The sequence below is a fragment of the Erpetoichthys calabaricus genome, chromosome 8, assembly GCF_900747795.2.
Source record: "Erpetoichthys calabaricus chromosome 8, fErpCal1.3, whole genome shotgun sequence".
Taxonomy (NCBI): domain Eukaryota; kingdom Metazoa; phylum Chordata; class Cladistia; order Polypteriformes; family Polypteridae; genus Erpetoichthys; species Erpetoichthys calabaricus.
The window spans coordinates 90430129-90450603 of record NC_041401.2 but is presented as its reverse complement, the minus strand read 5'-3'; the positions used below and the strand labels follow the sequence as shown (position 1 = coordinate 90450603).

General features: G+C 36.2%; 1 protein-coding gene across 19 annotated transcripts in view; it reads left to right on the top strand.

The window, feature by feature from the left end:
- myo18ab (myosin XVIIIA b) overlaps positions 1–20475 on the top strand; it is a 336877-nt gene that overhangs the window by 200004 nt on the left and 116398 nt on the right. For all 19 annotated transcript variants that reach the window (XM_051931142.1, XM_051931141.1, XM_051931146.1 and 16 more), the window contains 5 exons: positions 6370–6580; positions 10196–10338; positions 16248–16348; positions 19325–19388; positions 20074–20218. In XM_051931142.1, the coding sequence (XP_051787102.1) occupies positions 6370–6580; positions 10196–10338; positions 16248–16348; positions 19325–19388; positions 20074–20218 (664 nt within the window). The remainder of the gene's footprint in view (positions 1–6369; positions 6581–10195; positions 10339–16247; positions 16349–19324; positions 19389–20073; positions 20219–20475) is intronic.

Genomic DNA, 20475 nt, shown 5'->3' with positions numbered 1-20475 from the left:
GTTGTGGTCACACAAAAGTACAGTGTATAGACAGGATTTTCAGGCCTGCCACAACATACCACACAACATATCTTCTAGTTGGACAGCGTGAAATTTAATGACTGCAGTTGCTGAGTCTCTTTGCCTCAGTGTTAAACCTTTATATCCAGGAATAACAGAGGGAGATAGATTTCATCATGATTCTTCACCACATTTCCAAGTCTTCTTACACTGCAAAAGTCTCATGAGCTCACTACTTTTTGGCTTCTAAATAATGTGAATTTCCATATTAAACCAAGTAACTAAACAAGTGCTTACCTAGGGTGTTGAGTTTAGTCTCAATTACAACCCTTCTATTATTGAATTAGGAGACATCTGTTCTAGCTCCAAAGTTCAGTAAACCTTTCCTCATTTCAAAACGTGCTTTCCTTCTGTTCATGCAGCTGTTCTTGCTACTCATTTTTTGTGTGTATTATGTATATTGCACATCTGGATGAGTGCTCATTAGGTGAACTCTCACACACACTGCCCTGGACTTGTGATTTTCATAGGGTTATGAAAATGAATTCTGTATCTGAAAACTGTTGAAAAAGTTGTATAGTGTGATGCCCAGTATATGTCAGTGTTCATGAAAGATACCAGGGAAAAAGCCACAGTTTTGCTTTATTCTAGTTAAGTGTTAGTAAAACCTCCAAAATCATGATAATACCCCCTTTTTTAGGTAGAGGACAATCCTTTAAAATATAGCTTTAGCTACATTATTTAATTGGATATTGTTAAATGCATTTCTTAGTATAAAGTAGAGCTATCAGATATACAGTTGAAGTCGGAAATTACCCCTCCACAGATCTTATACTAACAAATTATAAATTTGGCACATCATTATCATACATGTAATTTGTGCAGGGTAAAAATAATTTTTCCAACGATGTTCACAGGCAGAGCATTTCACTTTTTCTTTTGACTATATCACACAATTCCAGTGGGGTTACATACACTTTGTTGATATGTGGGGCATTGCCTTTAAATTGTTTAACTTGAGCCAAAGATTTGGATAGCCTTCCACGAGCTTCTTATAATAAGATGCTGGAATTTTGGCCCATTCCTCTAGACAGAACTGGTGTAACTGGAACAGGTTTGTAGGTCTTCTTGCTCGGAGGGCTTTGTGATGGCCACTCCAATACCTTGACCTTGTTGTCCTTAAGCCATGTTGCCATAACTTTGGAGATGTGCTTGGGGTCATTGTCCATTTGGAAAAACCATTTGCGACTGAGCTTCAACTTCCTTGCTGAGCTCTGGAGACGTTGCTGCAGGCATATCTACCTAATTTTCCTTTTTCATGATGCAGTCTATTCTTTTAAGTGCACCAGTACCTCCTGCAACAAAGCACACACACAACATGATGCTCCCACCCCATGTTTGACTGTTGGGATGGTGTTCTTTGGCTTGCAATCCTCACCTTTTTTGCTCCAAACATAGTGATGGTCATTATGGCCATACAGTTCAATCTTGGATTCATCAGACCAGAGGACATTTCTCCAGAAAGTAAGATCTTTGTCCCCATGTGCCATTGTAAACTGCAGTCTGGCTTTTTTATGATGGGTTTGGAGCAGTGGCATCTTCCTTGCTGAACAGACTTCACATTATGTCAGTATAGGACTCATTTTATTGTGGATATACATACTTCTCTATATGTTTCCTTCAGCATCTTCACAAGGTCCTTTACTGTTTTTCTGGGATTGATTTACACATATCGTGCCAAACTACGTTCTTCTCTAGAAGACACAATGCATCTCCTTCATGAGCGGTATCACGAATGTGTGGTCCCATAGTGTTTATACTTATTGTTTGTACAGATGAACACTGTATCTTCAGGCATTTGGAAATTGTTCCCAAGGATGAACCAGATTTCAGTGGGTTTGATGGTAGGCCTTAACATAAATGTACATGTTGACTCCGATTAGGCTAATTGGCTATCAGAAGCTAATTGTCTAATTGCCTAAAGGCTTGACATTTTCTGGAATTTTCCAAGCTGTTTGAAGGTACCGTTAATAATGTGTATGTAAATTTGTGACCCACTGGATTTATGATATAGTCAATAAAATGTGAAATTATCTGTCTGTGAATATTGTTGGAAAATATTCCTTTTGCCCTGCACAAAGTAGGTGTTTTAAACAATGTGCCCAATTAATGGTTTGCTAGTATAAAATCTGTGGAGGGGTTCTAAAGTGATTTTAAAATAAATCTACCTAAGTGTATGTAAACTTCTGACATCAGCTGTAATATCACATATAAATAAAATTTGAAAGTATTTACAAAATTCTTATTTAAAGGCAAAAACCTTGATATCCAAGTGTAAAAGAACGACAGCTTGTTTTACTTTGTACAGATTTTTGGAATCGTATTCTCCAGACTCATTATGGAGTAGCATTTTACAGATATGTCTTTGCACATCTCATTTGGGATCAGTCTTCTCATATTTTTGATTAGTTAACTTGTGTCATCATTAGTTAAACATATCACTTTTTGCTTCTTAAAAACACTCCTTAACATATTTAAGGGCAGATTTTTGTTAGTGACTGCTTAGCTCTTGGATGTATAGTTGTGTTAAAAACTGATTTTTAAATATTTCACTGACATTCTATCCGTATCATTCTGTTCCTGGTCTAATTCTGGTTCAGTTTTAAACCAGAGATCCTCGACACCTAGCTGTTGAAGTTGAGGTTGCAGCAAGCAAAAGATGGCCTCAGTTACCTTTAAAGGCAGTGAATGGTGACTGCTGTTTTTCTGATTTTTCCTTTTGTTGTTATAATACCCTTAAACTCACAACTTTAAAGAGTACAGGTGCTGGTCATAAAATTAGAATATCATGACAAAGTTGATTTATTTCAGTAATTCCATTCAAAAAGTGAAACTTGTATATTAGATTCATTCATTACACACAGACGGATGTATTTCAAATGTTTATTTCTTTTAATGTTGATGATTATAACTGACAACTAATGAAAGTCCCAAATTCAGTATCTTGGAAACTTAGAATATCAATGCAAAAAAAGGATCTTTAAAAATGTTGGCCAACTGAAAGGTATGAACATGAAAAGTATGAGCATGTACAGCACTCAATATTTAGTTGGGGCTCCTTTGGCCTGGATTACTGCAGCAATGCCGCGTGGCATGGAGTCGATCAGTCTGTGGCACTGCTCAGGTGTTATGAGAGCCTATGTATGTTGCTCTGATAGTGGCCTTCAGCTCTTCTGAATTGTTGGGTCTGGTGTATTGCATCTTCCTCTTCACAATACCCCATAGATTGTCTACAAGGGGGCTTCGCCCCCTGCTCGCTTCGCTCACCTACCCCCGGCGTTTTGAACCCGTGCCCGCTGGGCAGCCGTAGTTTCAGAAGCGCGTTGTGGGAGCTTGCGTTGTTTTGAATCCGTGCTTGCCCTGCTTCTGCGGTTTGAGACGCGCGTTGTAGGCGTATATCTGTCACTCAAGCTCGTTCGGTTTGAACCCGTGCCTGCTTTGCCTCCGCAGTTTCAGACGGTGGGTCGCGTTCGGTGTTTTGTACGATCCCAAGCAGCACATTATTCCTAACTTCACTCCGCAGTAGTGCCACGCACAACATGGCTGTGATGCCTGCGCCTTCACTACGCAGTAGTACCACTCACAATATGGCGGCAATGCCTGCGCCTTCCGTATTATGTCGGGTTTTACCATGCTGTGTAGGCGCCTTTGCCTTTCGTACTCTCCCACGCGATGTAGGCGCCTGCACCTTCCGGGTCTGCCTCCGCTGTGTGGTGTGGACGTTTAACTGTCGTTTTTTCTGCTTTTATATTCTGTATCTCGCTGTGCATGTGTTTCGTGCCTAGGTTTTTTTGAAGCTGTTGCATTCCAGTTTTCATCATCTGTAACCTGCTCTCCATGTGTTTGGCCCCGTTCTTTAACCTCTTTATGACGTTTTACTTTGTTTCCTACTCTGTCTCCTATTCTGTCTTTTATTTCTGACCTCACTTTATCCTGCTTGCGGCATGTCAGACGGTTCGTAGTCTCTCCTGTTTCGCTCTGGGGCGGGGGGCTTTGTGTGGCGCCTGCGCACGTTTGTAATCTCTCCCGTTTCACTCTGGGGAGGGGGGCTTTGTGTGGCGCCTGCGCACTATGTCTTCAGCGTCCACGGGCAGGTCCCTGCGTCCATATCCGGTTTACCATTCTCAGTTAGTAATATGGATGGGGTTAAGGTCAGGCGAGTTTGCTGGCCAATCAAGAACAGGGATACCATGGTCTTTAAACCAGGTACTGGTAGCTTTGGCACTGTGTGCAGGTGCCAGGTCCTGTTGGAAAATGAAATCTGCATCTCCATAAAGTTCGTCAGCAGCAGGAAGCATGAAGTGCTCTAAAACTTCCTGGTAGACGGCTGCGTTGACCTTGGACCTCAGAAAACACAATGGACCAACACCAGCAGATGACATGGCACCCCAAACCATCACTGACTGTGGAAACTTTACATTGGACCTCACGCAACGTGGATTCTGTGCCTCTCCTCTCTTCCTCCAGACTCTGGGACCTTGATTTCCAAAGGAAATGCAGCAGCAGTGCAGTCCTTTTTGTCTTTAGCCCAGGCGAGACGCTTCTGATGCTGCCTCTTGTTCAAGAGTGGCTTGACACAAGGAATGCGACAGCTGAAACCCATGTCTTGCATACATCTGTGCGTGGTGGTTCTTGCAGCATTGACTCCAGCTGCAGTCCACTCTTTGTGAATCTCCCCCACATTTTTGAATGAGTTTTGTTTCACAATCCTCTCCAGGGTGCGGTTATCCCTATTGCTTGTACACTTTTTTCTACCACATCTTGTCCTTCCCTTCGCCTCTTTATTAATGTGCTTGGACACAGAGCTCTGTGAACAGCCAGCCTCTTTAGCAATGACCTTTTGTGTCTTGCCCTCCTTGTGCAAGGTGTCAATGGTCGTCTTTTGGACAACTGTCAAGTCAGCAGTCTTCCCCATGATTGTGTAGCCTACAGAACTAGACTGAGAGACCATTTAAAGGCTTTTGCAGGTGTTTTGAGTTAATTAGCTGATTAGAGTGTGGCACCAGGTGTCTTCAATATTGAACCTTTTCACAATATTCTAATTTTCCGAGATACTGAATTTGGGACTTTCATTAGTTGTCAGTTATAATCATCAAAATTAAAAGAAATAAACATTTGATTAAACATCAGTCTGTGTGTAATGAATGAATCTAATATACAAGTTTCACTTTTTGAATGGAATTACTGAAATCAACTTTGTCATGATATTCTAATTTTATGACCAGCACCTGTATGTTCAGTGATACCAATTTTTATTTTAGCTACTAAGTCTGTGGCTTAGTTGCATGCTGACTTTATACACATTACCTAAAACAAAGTGGCATAATGAGAAAATAAATATTCAGGTCATCTTCATTATATTTTTGATGCAGCTGTAAAGGAACTAGCTTTAGGTATAGTCTACATGATGTTTTTTTTTGTTAGGTTTTGAATAAATTTGTCTTCTAAAAGAAATAATTATAATGGATGTATTTAAGATTCATCCCAATGCAACATTTATTAATTTGATGTATTTCAAATATTTGTAAAATATTTGAAGACTTACATTGCATCAATGTATAAAATTGTATAAAATTGAAATAGAGTAAGAAAATAACATATTTTAACTGTGTATAATGTATTTGAACAACCATATGTGATTTTGTGTGGGTTTAAGTGCATTACAAACGGAAAAAGGCAATGCACTCTTAAAAGGCCACTTTCTCTTTAATTATGTCAATTTATGTGTTCTGAATACAGTTTTTGTAAAGGGCTATGTTTTCAACTGTCAGATTTGTTTGAAAGCAATATAGATTGTTCATGTTTGTTTTAAGTAACACTGCACAAATGATAAGCATTTCTTGTTTTATAGATGCACCCCAAGGAGACAAATAAAACTTAGCTACTTGATTTTGTTACCTATGTTTAAATATACTTGAATATTCATATGAAAAATTAGTATATATTAAATATCTAAGTTTTAGCCTACAGTAAAGTCAACAAGATTAATTAGTATTGTTACACGAAGTATATGAAATATTGCCTAAATGGAAGGGAATACATCATCTACTAACATAACTGTGTAAAGAAAGCTATATACTCTCATACTGTGATCAACATTACAAGATATATTTTGAAGATATGTAAAAAAAAAAAAAAAAAAAAATGAATAAACAGAAATACCATATTATCTATCTATCTAATACATAAGCATACTTATCTGAAGGATTATGCTTCTACAGATTACCAAATTTAATTTTCTGCTAAGAACTGAGGTATTAATAATGAAGTTAATGTTTGGTGTTTTTGTTGTTGTTTGTTCATTTTTAGGTGATGCATATGTTCAAAGGGTGTCGCCGGGAAGATTCTTCTCCACACATTTATTCTGTTGCACAGGCTGCATACCGTAATGTCCTGACAACCCGGCAAGATCAGTCCATCTTACTTCTTGGAAAAAGTGGTAGTGGGAAGACTACAAACTGCCAGCATTTACTACAGTACTTGGTATCCATTGCAGGCAGCACTGGCAAGATCTTCTCAGGTAAGTGACACCTGCATAATCTCAGGTTCATTGTAAAATAGTGGGGTGACATGTACCCCTGATATTTTTTATCAGATATTTTTATTATTTTTATCTGATATGCACAACAACAAGTTGTTGTAGGTGAGGTGTTCTGCAGGTTAAGTGATTTGTGAAAAAGTAAAATAGATGAGATTGCCTAAGGCAAGATAACTTGTGGTTTTCACATACATATCAAATAGAACTGACAAGATTGCTTAAGGCAAGAACATATTTGAAATCAGGTTGTATTAAATCAAGCTTTTTTAACTTAAAGTTTTCCATAGTGAATAGAAAATGTCCCAAGTGACATTTTTTCCAAGGTTTAATATATATTACTAAAGTATATAGGGAAGATAGTCTTCATTTAAGCACATCCATCAGAACATGGGATTCATTATACTGCAATCACAAAAAATTAACAATTAATGAGTATGTTGAAATACAAAACACGGATGAATTTCCTGACACATTTTAATGCAATTTAGTTCAATTTGGTTTATTCTTGTGTAGAGCTATTCACCGTGTGTGGGGTTAGAATGCATACTCAAATTTGCAAGTATGATACAGTGAAATAAAATACACATGCTTACAACATTTACTTTCATAATCTCACTATACAAGGAAAATAAAAACTAAACAGAATCAATGTAAAAATTTCTGTTTTCCTTGTTTGGATAAATTACCAATTCAATAAAGCTTGCCAATTTGGTCCAAAAGAATCATGCTTTAAATTTCATACTTGTTGAGTTTCATAAACAAAAGTATTGATGTATATCTGTTGTTGTTAGTATGTGAGTTAAAGGTTATAACATAAACTATGAAAATGAACAAAGTCTGGAAAACTTCAAAGTTTAGAATGGTCAACAAGATTGAGTGGTTTTTTGACATAATCATCCTGGCAACATATTGTTCCCACTCTCACACCCCAGTAATAAAATTAAGTAAAAGTCATTTTATAGGTTTGCATCTCATATCAAGTAGTTTCTTGTCCTGCACAATTCTGCTGTGGTAAATGCTTGATCCACACATCTGTGTAGCTGCATTTTTACTGTTTAGGAAATGTGTTTAACGCTCCTAGATCTGTGCATTGTTTGCTACGGCTTAACTTCTCTCTTATGCATTAACTCCTAGTAAAATGGATATGTTGACTTAAGTTGTTCTCACAATACATAAGCAGTAGGAATCGGACGTATCAGTTCTGATGACTAATGGCAACTTGCCGCCCAGTCCTTTGGGCATTCTACCTTATTCTACTTATTCCTTGGATTCCAAATTTCCCCTATGTTTCTGGTGTCACCTCCTATAGTTATGAGCAGGAGTAGCAGCTTGTCAATATAGAAAGTAGCAGCAACTGCAGGATATTGAGAAACGAAAGAAAAGAGAGTAACAGTTTATTTTTGTGATGTTCATATTTGCATTTTTGTGCAAATGACTAACAAGCAGAGTTGCCATGTGAACAGCATCTTTAATCAGTTAATGCTTGACTTACATAATGAGTTTTAATTGTATATTTAAATGCTGAGAGGAATGGGACACCTCCTATAGAAGCAGACAGATTTCCCAATTTGTATCACTGCTGCAGTTAGAGAAATGAGAAAGTAGACAAGAGACAAGAAAACAGACAACAGTGCACCTGATGACCAGCTAGTCAAGATGGAGCATACATGATAAAAGTTTTGTGCTTGTGCTGTCTGGGTGGTGCATTTTGTGACAGAATATTGTCATTTGTGCTTAACTCTAAACCAGTTATAATCTTAACTTGTTTGGAAGAGATGGCTCATGTGTTTAAGAGTGACAAAGACTAGAGATAATTAGAGTTTGTGTATGAAATCTGCTGGATGTATTATTACTTACATTTACTGTTACTGTGGCAGAAATCTTCTCAATGAAGTGCAGTGCATACATTCATCCATTCTTCATCCCTTCCTTCCTTCCTACCTACCTTTCAAGAAAACCAGAAAGGTTTAGGAGAAAACCATAAAGGTTTAGGGTACCAATGACGTTTCCTATTTAAGTGTTTCCTACAGTAGTCTGATATTATAGAATACCTTATGAATGAAAAGGGCTGGGTGGTATTCCTAGAAAATTTCACTGATGACCATTAAAAATAAAATCAAAGAACTCTTCTTTTTAATACCTGATCTCCTTAATTTTTCAACCTGCATTTCACCACTACGGCCACTGATTAATAAATTTACTGTATGTAGATTTTTTCATATTTGTTCAAAGAAATACAAGAATGAATTTCATTGTACAGACTGCTACAAGGGTAGGAGGATGTAGCATGTGCCAGTCACGTTGCATCATGTCTCTCTCACTCTTATTCCTGCACTCATTCTAACTTGTAGCTTGTGGCTCAACAGTGGTCCACTAAGAGAGAGCAGCAGGGTTTGTCCCATTAGTCCTAGTGGGCAGTCCAGCCATGCCAACATTATAAGATACATCTGTTAAGTAATGATAGTTTCATTTTTCCTAAGCAGTTTTAGATGTGGCATTAAAAAAATGAATTTGATTACTTTTTGGTTTTTCTTTCCTAAGGCAGGGTTCTGCACTCAATCCAGACCCCAAGGGTAGCCTATTCACTAATCCACCCCTTGTGCAAGTACACTGAAAGAACAGAAGGTGTCTTGTGTCTTTCGAGTCACTATTGCAGCAATATGGGCAATGTAAAAAAAGTTAACACAATTTATTAAATAACTGATACTGTATGCATAGATTTATTCAGGCTAACAAAACTTCAACCTGAACTCTTTTTTGTAAATATTCTGAAAAAAGTAATTTCTTTTCATAATTTGTAACAAACAAAACAAACCACATTTTCTGTATGTGGTGTTTTATTTAGCAACCACACTTCCATAGCAGTATATAAATGCAGATAAACTGTATAACTCTATATATTTTTTATAGTTTGTGCACATGCAAATTAAGTGATTTGCACATTGTCACACCTGTAATGCGATAATAAAGTTTATGATCACATACTGATCAACTCTACCTGAAAATGGATAAACAATTGACTTTTCATGATGAGTTACTTGTAAATGAATATTTCCATAGCCCAGGAAACTATGAGTATTCATTAGTACAGAGTCATGACAAACTTTCTAGCTTGATATAAAAAATTCAAACCTTACTTTTTAGACCTTGTAACAGTTTTTAGTGAATTTGTGTACTAGAGAGAAGTGCACAGTCCGTCAATTAGTTGGCCATTACTGTTCCGGAGTTGTTTTTCCTTTTAACAGATAAAATGTCCTGTGATCACTACATGCTGACAGCTCATCATAGAGATAGCTCATCTGATTGATAAGATGCTGTATGAACAAGGGCCTTCATTGTTCCTGTTAAATTCGATCAATTTCCTTTAGTAGCTAGACTTGCATAGCATTTTTATCAACCACATAGAGCGTTCACCTATCTAACAATAAAAACACACAACCTTGGTTCCAGCTTTATACCCACTTTTTGCAAATTGATTGCATATAGCAGACACATTGATTGTGGTTAATTAAACTTCCTTTATATTTTAAAGGAAATTTCACTGGTACCTACTGTGCCCTCACTCCAGATAATTACTTTTTAAAATTTTTGTTGTAGCAGAGAAATGGCAGGCTGTCTACACAATCTTGGAGGCTTTTGGAAACTGTTGTACAATGATGAACTCAAATGCTAGCCGCTTTTCTCAGATTGTTTCGCTGGACTTTGACCAAGCTGGTCAGATAGCTTCTGCTTCTATACAGGTATGTATTAGATTTTACTCTTATTCTGTTTCTTTCAAGATGTTTTATAAGTTTGTTTTATCCTTTAATAAAAAGGGCATTACAAAATTATTCTCTTGTATGGTTACTCTTTAGTCTGTTTCTATGTTTTGTTTCTACTTGATTTTGTCTTTAAGATTTTGATGAATGTTGGTGAAATATGCTGAAGAGTGTTGTTTTCCCATCTATTATCATTATTCTTTATTTATAAAATGCCATTATCTAAGCTGAATTACAAAAAAAAACCAAAAAAAAAAAAACACTTTAGTACTATGGTTAGTTCAAAGGCCAATTAGCACTCAAAACAAAACCACAGTTTTTTAATGGTTGATTGATTGGGTCAATGTAATTGTAGATATCCAGGATGAAAACAGAGGGGTAGAAAGTTTAAGCAGTACCTAAATCTAAAGATGTTTGTCTTAAAAGATATAGCTCAACATTAGTGATGAGTGAACCATATTTATTTACTTGACCTCAAGTTTTGAAAAAACATGTAAATGTTCAGAAATTTCTGGAAACTTGGCAAAATGCATTAGTCATTGGAGAAGGAGAAACTTAACTTGTTTTGAGTGGATTCTAATAGTGTCTTGGTCTTTTATGTGTCCCATTGAGCTATGGAAGTGTCTGTCAACTATGGTGCATCAGTTATTATGGCCAAAAATATGACAGAAACTGTGAGGCAGCAGGGTCAATCAATGCTCCACTGTGTGCCCCGACATAAAATTATGCCACTTAGCAAACTGTTGTTGTTGCTTTCTAAAGCCAGCTTAGTTAAAGTGAAAATGCGCTTTCTCACAGACAGAAGTCAGAGAAAGCTGGCTCAACTGTGGTCACGTACAAGTCTCATACCCTGAAGTGGTAAAAACGTTTACCAGTTATAGAATGCTTGATGCAATTGGGTTAATCCATCTGAAATCCTTGCCTTATGCATCCTGTACCCCCATGCCTTAGCAGGTCAATAGCTCTCTACAGAATGCTTTTGAATTTTTATAATTTCAGGAAGACACAAATGTCCCTGAACTCCTTTGACAATTAAGTAAGTTTTTTTTCCTTAAGGTTAAAAATAAGATATGTTGTTTTTAGAAAAACATTTTTAGCTGTATTTATGCAAGTCTAGACTCGATGTACAACAGTTTATGTAATTAAATACGAGAACAGTAAAGTTTCTTGCAGAAAGTGGGAACAGAAGGAGAAACCAGAGGTGAGAGCATTAGAGATGGAATTGGCAGTAGGGGGCTGGAAATCTCCTCTTGTCTGTGAACACCCTGTACGTGGCACTGAAAGCCCTCTCAGACAGTAAATTGGGAGCCGTTGAACAATACAGCACTTTCAGGGTGCACTGAGCTAGCTCGCGGTTTAAAGCCAGTCTTGTAACCCAAAATTCTATGGGGTTGTCTGTGTACATAATGTCACTTGCACCAATGCACCCCAGGTAATCACTTACCATGTGGTCCAGCTGCTGGCTGTGACTACTGCTACTGCCATCCTGTGTCTCACTGGGTCGTTGAGGCTGGAAAAAGTCTCTCCACATATCCATCAGATTGCCACCATCACCACTGCTGCTGGTTCTACTACTAACAGCTCACTGATGGATATGTGGAATGTTGAGGGAGGGGTATAGTCCTCAACCAGCTTGTGTTATTTTAGAATTATAGTCTTGCTTAATTAAACCCATATAACCGTACCTAGTAACCACAGCTGAGATATTAAAATGAAGAAAATTGTGGTAGAAAAGAAAGGATATATTAAATTTTCTTTTAAATGCTGCATTTACTCCTGTAACAAACAGCTGAGGAAATACAGTTGTGTTATGATATTTCTGTGGAGTCTTTGACAATCCTATTTCTTTCTCCAGTGTATTCAATAGTATTTTACTAGACACAGGCAATATGTCAAGTCTGCAAATCACCTATATGGAAAGATTTTAAGGAAACGGACTATCCTATGCTGCATTATACCTTAGCACAATCTCTTTTAACCAATCAAACAAAAACACCTGCTGACATTACCACACATTACCATACTGTCCATTACCTCTCATTAACTATTTATAGAATATTATTAGCTTTAACAAATTAAATCCATTTTAGACATAATTTGACCATTCACTATTCCCAATTAATCTTTAGAACTTTGACCTGCACCTATTAATAAAATCTTTTATTGTACTTTTAAAGGTCCGTCATACAATCTCCTTTTCACTGGTTTTGGCCTCAGTTAGTAGCACTTTAAGTTTTAAAGGACAAATTAGGTATTATTCAAGTTGAAGTTATTTCTTATTAATTATTTAGTATTTTGCCATATGAGATTGTCTTCTAAAGTGAAGTGTGTGTTAATTTTTTTTTTTAACATAAATTTAAAAACATCTTGGTTGCTCCTGTGTTTGACAATTGAGTTAAAAGGCAGGATTCCAAACAAGAATACAAAAGCCTTAAAACTTACAGAATATGTCCACTTTGTGACAACGAAAGTAACCTTGAAGTAATAAATATTGGTGCAGATTTTTGGTACTATTTTCTTGAGGTTAGGATATTATTCCTATTCATATTTCTGCTCATAGTGGCCATCATGGGTAAGGTTTTTATATTTTCCACACGTGCGTTAGCAATTGGCATGTTTGCCGTAGCTTTAAACTGCATAATGTATTTTCCCACCTTAGTGTTTCCTGTTCTTATTCATCAACACTTGTATCTAGCCATAGCTTGCAAGAAATTTAGTATAGTGTAAAAAAAAAAAAAAGTCTATAAAAGTGGAAGTTCAAATCCGAGTAAATAATTTTCGTGATAAATATCCATTAAAACAAGGTTAAAATTCCTGGTAGGTTTCTTTTTCTAAAGCAGGCACAAGCCCGTAATGCCTTCTTTCTAAAATCTGGCGTCTCCTCAGCAGGACCTTGCAGCATGAGGAGACGCCCGCTGGCAGGTAGAGTCATCCAATAAATCACGAGTTCGGGTTCCTACTGCCAGTGCTTCGGCGTCCATAGGACTTCCTGCTGAACCCCACTCATGTCTCCCTAAGCCAGTCCGTTGGCATCTAAAAGCCAAACTTCTTACACAGGGCCAGTCCTACTCCTCTGCATTTCTCTAAGGAGTACCCTTTCGCCAGCCCCACACTCGAGTGTAGGCCTGTCTCTCGCTTCCCTGGGGCATACTCCTTACCACCTGCCTCCACTTTTTACTGCATGGGCTCTCCCAATCCTGACGTTTCTTCTCCCATAACTTTCATTCTCTTTTTCTTGTTTCTGCCGTGCAGGCTCTTTATATAACCCTGATTGGGTGCAGGTGCTATCCTTCACCTGATTGACCCACTTAGATTTGCATGTGAATGTACGATCAGCCAAGCATTCCAATCAAACTTGGAGTGGCACATGCACACTCACATGTGCACCCACACCCACTCAGACCCTGCACACTCCAGGGCTCCCTATTTATTTGCTTATTCAGAATGCCACAAACATCTCTTATCACAGCATCTACCACCAAAAAGTATTGTGACTGTATGATTCAAGACCTGCACCAGCCAAGGTGGCACATGCAACCTTGAATTATATTTATTCCTCTTGCCTTGTGTACTCAAATCACATTTTTTATATATAGAAATAAAGCACATACAGACACAGTGGTTTAACAGCAGGTGTACACTCAAATCATATGGTTATTTTAATTAATGCGGTCTGAGTCAAGTTCCATGTTGCATTGGTTCTTCCAGCTGTAGCCTTAGTGCATCCTCAGACATTTGTCCACATCAAGCAAAAAAGGTGACTATTGTTGCATTTTTATACATTTCAAGTCTGAAGTAAGCTTTCTGTTCTTCATATTTTACTCTTCATCCATGGTTTACCTCTGCCCCTTTCACCATGTGGAAACTGGTACAGGCTTTGTAATGCATACTTAGTTATGTGAAAAACAGTTAATATGAAATCACTGAGAATAGTACTATAACTTTAATGAAGGAAAATTGTGAACCGCAGAACCCAAATGGCAGGGTGATTGTTATAGGGGGTGTTTTTTACTTTTACATTCTATGTTAAATTGTATGGAGTGAGGGTCAAAGCAAGTTTGAGTGGTTCCTTCTGGTCAAGAGTGCACATAACAGTTCCATTATACCTATAAACAGCTGAAATTATTACATTTTTTTAATCAGTGCCATAGATTTTTGAATGCCAGTGTGAACTACTTGTCAATGTTAAGTTCACAATGTTAACGAATATTCAGCATTAAGGACTTTCTGATAAAAATAAAAATTATAAAATATACTGGGCAAGTGAAAAAGGCAAATTTTGCCATAGACATAAAACGTGATGAAACAGATTGAAGCTCCACAAACCAATTATCAAATTTAATAGTGCATGCTGAGTCATTTTTGCTGAGGATGTGGTAATGGAATTGAAAGTGAACATGTGCCTGAAGTTCATCCACTTTATTTTGGAGAGACCGAACATTTCCCTAATATTCAGTAAAAGATGTCACACCCTCTTCAGTTTTTTCTGTCTTTCTCAGACACCTCCTTTCCCCTCTTTCTTTCCTTTATATTAACACAACTATCATAATAGGTTTTGTATTAAAAATATTGGCCAGATTCACAGAGAATGTGTCTGGTAGATCCATGTGTTCAGGTAAGTTCCACTAAAACAGGTATTCACTGCTATATGTAAACCATGCAAGCTGATTAGGAGGAGTAGCATGAATAGTAGCATGAATAGCCCAAATCAGATGAATATAAATTCAAATGATAAAGATAAAAATAACCATTCTGAATGTATTTACTTTCCTGTAACACCATTAGAATCAAAGTTCATTCCCATAAAGGAGTTCAAAATGATAGACTGAATATAAGATAAAGAGTAGTTTTTTTTTTTTTCTTGATGTGGCCTTCAGATTAGTCATTTTTAGATATAAGGGAATTTATTGTATACTATTAAAACTGTTAATAGTAGAAGCAGCTGTTTTAAGTTTATAGTATGCAAATAAACAACTCTAACAGTGTTAAGTGGCAGAAGTTTCACTATCACCCACTGAAATATGGAGTAGAAATTATTATAAGTAAAATAGACAAGTAATTTGACTGTTATATATATGTTAGAGACTGTGTATTGGTTTTTGCTATGTGTTAAGTGCATAATGTGCATGTTTGGTACAATTGATGAAAGGTGTAATATAACATAGTTTGAATTTGGAAAAATCACTAAATAATTACCCATGCATAGTTTTCTGTTTATTATGACTCATTTATTCAATATTATGTATTTCTGAAATTTTAGAAAAACTGCTGTTTTGATTATCAGTTTTCCAGTTTTCTATATTTATAACTTCTGTTAATTGAAATTTTACTGACAGCAAAGAATAAACTGAGTTAGTCTCAAAACATATCTCGAAGCAACTGAACGTAAATCAATTGAACATATTGAAAGAAATGATTAGTCATTGTTTGAATTGATCATTTCCACAGGTCATGCAAATACATAGAATCTAGGAGATATGTGTATGTATACACTAGTATGCGTCACTGTCTAGAAATGACAAGATTTTGTTCTGTCTCTTTTCTGATATTTGAGTTGAACTCAGTTGGATAAATTAGTTGAGGAATAAAAAAAAAGTATTTTGCCATTATGCTGCTGAATTTCCCAGGACCCAAGTATAACTGGCTGATCATAAATGAATCTCACGGTATGTTGTATATAAAAGGTCTGCCATTTTTCCAAAAGCTGTCGTATTATGTACAATTGTATTTAATTCAGTGGGCTCATCAGTGTTTGGCCATTTCCATATAAAAAGAAATAGATTTGAGAGCTTTACGTTTGAAATGTATTGCACTTCTAGCCAAACCACGCTTTATCTGTTCTTTGTAATGTGGTTGACTCATCTTTAGTATACTGTATTTTCTTCTCTTAGACAATGTTGCTAGAAAAATTACGAGTAACGAGGCGTCCTGAAATGGAAACAACTTTCAATGTTTTCTACTACTTAATGGCTGGAGCAGATAGTTCTCTCAGGTAAATATCTGTCAGACCTTTGCATTTTTCCTCCAAGTTAAATAATTTGAGTACATTAAATATACAGTATGTATATACAGTGGTGTGAAAAACTATTTGCCCCCTTCCTGATTTCTTATTCTTTTGCATGTTTGTCACACAAAATGTTTCTGATCATCAAACACATTTAACCATTAGTCAAATATAACACAAGTAAACACAAAATGCAGTTTGTAAATGGTGGTTTTTATTATTTAGGGAGAAAAAAAAATCCAAACCTACATGGCCCTGTGTGAAAAAGTAATTGCCCCCTTGTTAAAAAATAACCTAACTGTGGTGTATCACACCTGAGTTCAATTTCCGTCCAAATAGTTTTTCACACCACTGTAGATGTATTTATGTGTATGTATATATTTATGTATATGTATGTGTATTTTTTTATATATATATGTATGTATGTGTGTGTGTTTGAACAGCATATTAAAAGTGTAGTAAGCTTAATAATTAAATAAAAAAAACATTTCTCTGTCGTCTTAATTCTAATGTGTCGTGATGCTCAGAACATCTTTTAAAAGAAAAATAAGTAATGCCAGATGAAGGTGTAAATGTGTTTATTTTTTGTCATCTTTCCATATATAATATGAATTAAACAGTTATCCCCTGCGAATGTGTTATGGACATAGCACGTCTGCGAATGTAAAAATCCGCAAATTCATTTTGGACAATGATCACTGTATATTATTAGTTTATTGAACTAAAAAAGATGCAAAAAGTTTTGAGAAACTCAAGAAAGAAAGATCCACTGCACAAGCAAATCATGTGTTTGAGGCTGGCTGCTGAAACAAAGATGCACGGTGTTCCCCATACAAAGTGCACATTTCAGTAGTTCTTCAGTGAACTGTAACGTTTTACAAAATGTACCTTCTTATAATAAGTTTGAGTGTATATTTATGGTAATAAACAACAAACATGATTAATATTATAGATTCAAAACAAATCCAACAAAACGATAAACACAGCACGGTCCAGTTTTGCAGATGCAGATGATGGTGTAGTTATGAAATGAAATCCCCTGAAAACAGACTCTTGAAAGTTGTGTAAAGTTTTGTCCCACTGTGAAGACAATGTATGTGAAAATTTGTAGAAGTTGTAGCTCCCAGATGAAGATGTTTTCCAATCCAGATGAAATCATATGAAGTAGCGGGCAAAGGACAAGGACATAAATCCAGAGAAAACTATAATCTGGGTACAATTATAATCCACTTGTGCAGTGAAGCATTGAAACAAATAAGAAAGAAAAATCAATTATTGTGATTCTGTCGGCTTATAATGGCTCATTTTTAAAACTACTGCCATCATCTTTCACTCAGCAATCCTCGCTGCAACTGCCAAAGGTGCCCAATGACACAGTACTCCAGGGGTTGCAGGGATTTGCAGTCCATTTAAGTAGCAGTGCTAGAGTGTGATATGCATTTTTCCACAGCAGACTACAAAACTCGCAGAATAATTTCCATTTATTTATGATGACAAACCTGTGAATTGCAAAGGCCAACCTGTAATTTCCTTTGCATATTTGACATCTTTCTGAAATTTTTTATTAATGTTGTTTACTTTTGTAGACTCAGTTTAATTTTGATTTTCTTTTCTTAACAAACTAGTCATTTAGCCCGTTACAATAACGGGCGCTAGAACAGTAGTGCATAAACATTAGTAGGAGCAGTCTATATTAAATGGCAAAGGACTTTGACCTCATTCTTTTTGTTGATCGTATTTTTCTTTCTTTAAGCCTTTCTTTTGTTGATGTTTACTTGCTGAGCTGACCATTCTTCGTGGGCTGCCGCCGTATACTGTGTGTCCTTAATTTTCTGTGACAGTAATACTGTCTTGTACGGCTCTATTCAATAAGGGCGCGCACAAAAAGGCGAGCTTCAAAAGGGCGACCTCAATTGAGCGCGGCGAATAAAGGCGTTCGTAGATAATTTAGTTCAAATGGCTCTGGAATATGTGAAGAGCAACAAAGGTGCAGATCTTTATTTACGCGCGCCTTTATTCGCTGTGCCCAATCGAGGTCGCCCTTTTGAGGCTCGCCTTTCTGCGTGCGCCCTTATTGAAGGATGCCGTCTTGTACGTCCGCTGGCTTGTACGTCCATAATATACCTTTAATTTTCTCTGGCGGTAATACAGGCGTGCGCGTCGGTAATATGCCTTTAATCTCCTCTGACAGTAATACTGGCTTGTATGTGGCTGTAATATGCGTCACTGTATTGTGTACCTTTAGTTTCCTCTCGCAGTAATACTGGTTTGTATTTCCGTAAAACGCCTCTAACTTTCTCTGACAGTAATATCGCGCATCGCACCATGCCCTGCGCATGCGCACTTCACCAGAAGACACTCACACATGGACACCTGGACGCACATAGGGATTTTATATATATATATATATATATATATATATATATATATATATAGATACTGATTTCAAATTATATACATTCCCAGTAAAGTTAAGCATTTATTTCAGTTTTATAATTGTTTTTGTATACATAAGTACAAAAACATAAACAAGGTGTCTATGTGTTGAAAACTTTTAAATTGAAAAGTTTGAGTTTTACAAGAAATTGAAGGGGTTCTCTTTAAAGAGCCTGATATCTTTACATAAATTTATGGCACATCAAATAGAATCTTTTCTGGAAAATATGAAAACGTTATGTCAGAGGAGGAGTCAAAAACCCCACCATAGTTTTCATTATTTGGACCTGTTGAAAATATTTGGGTTTAGCACTTTTCACTTTACAGTGTAAAGGTGGTATGAATTATTTCTGATCTTCTGAAGGAACCTTATGTAGATTTGTAATTCATAATAAATATAAAATTAGCTATTTTGTTCTACACTAAGGAAAAGCAACTTTTTAGAATACAATACCTAATGACATGAAAGATGCTAAACATTTCTTTGCTGACTTTTTGACTTTTTTTTTTATTTTAATATCATCTCAGGACTGAATTGCACTTTAGCCATTTTGCAGAGAACAACTCTTTTGGCATAAATCCATTGTCTAAGGTACTGTATTTCTTCCCATTTGCAATTGATCATAGCTGTCCATTCTGCATCCTTCTAGGATTAGACAGTATGCTTATGTATGCCATGTGTACAGTCAAAAGCTTGCTGCACAAGTTTAAGCCAGTTTTCTTTTATTTTTTTAGAGTTAAATTTTTGCATTTAATTCAACCGGAATGATTGTTACTTGGTTTTGTGTGTTAGTTTATCAAAAAAATAAATTCTGACTATGCATTTCATTTTTATGACTTCTAAACATAAAAATGTCAAATTTTGTTAACAGTACAAAATTACTATTGTATTGTTTAATATGAACAGAAACATGGGCATAAATTGAATTTTTAAATTGTAATAATTTGTCAGTTTTACTTGTCATCCATCAAGCATGCATGCAAGGATGTGGCAAATGTGCTTTTCTTCATAGTCTTTTTTTATTTCTTAATTTTGCAATCCTTGATGAAGATTTCAGAAATATATTGCATGTTCTTCGAACGTTTTGTATAACATGGACCCTTTTTCAATGGAAGAAGTAGTTCAACCTGTTCACAGCATTTTATAGATTCTCCTATGCATGAATATCCAAGAATTAGAAGGGTTACAAATCACATTTCAGTATTTGTTCCATAACTTCTTTTGGAATAGAAAAAAACATGTAGAATAAAGTGATTAATGCTGAATTTATTTCTAGGCTGAAGATAAACAAAAAGCTTCCCAGCAGTTCACTAAACTACAGGCTGCTATGAAGGTACTAGGAATTTCATCAGAGGAGCAGAAAGCCTTTTGGCTGATCCTTGCAGCCATTTGCCACTTGGGTGCTGCTGGAGCTACTAAAGGTAACTGACTGGATTTTCATATAGATGAATACACTGAAGTAAGTACCGTGACTTTATCCCATATAATAAAAAAGATGCTACATCTATGGATTTTAATTTCTTTGGAAATTAAATTAATTACTTTGGAAGAAAATAAATCTGAGTTAGCATAAGCCACCCTAACTCAGGGTGTTCATAAGAAGTGTAATGATTCGCTTAGGTATTAGATATTTTAAATATTAAAATTTGTGCTTCAAGTTAAATGTTTAAATATTCTT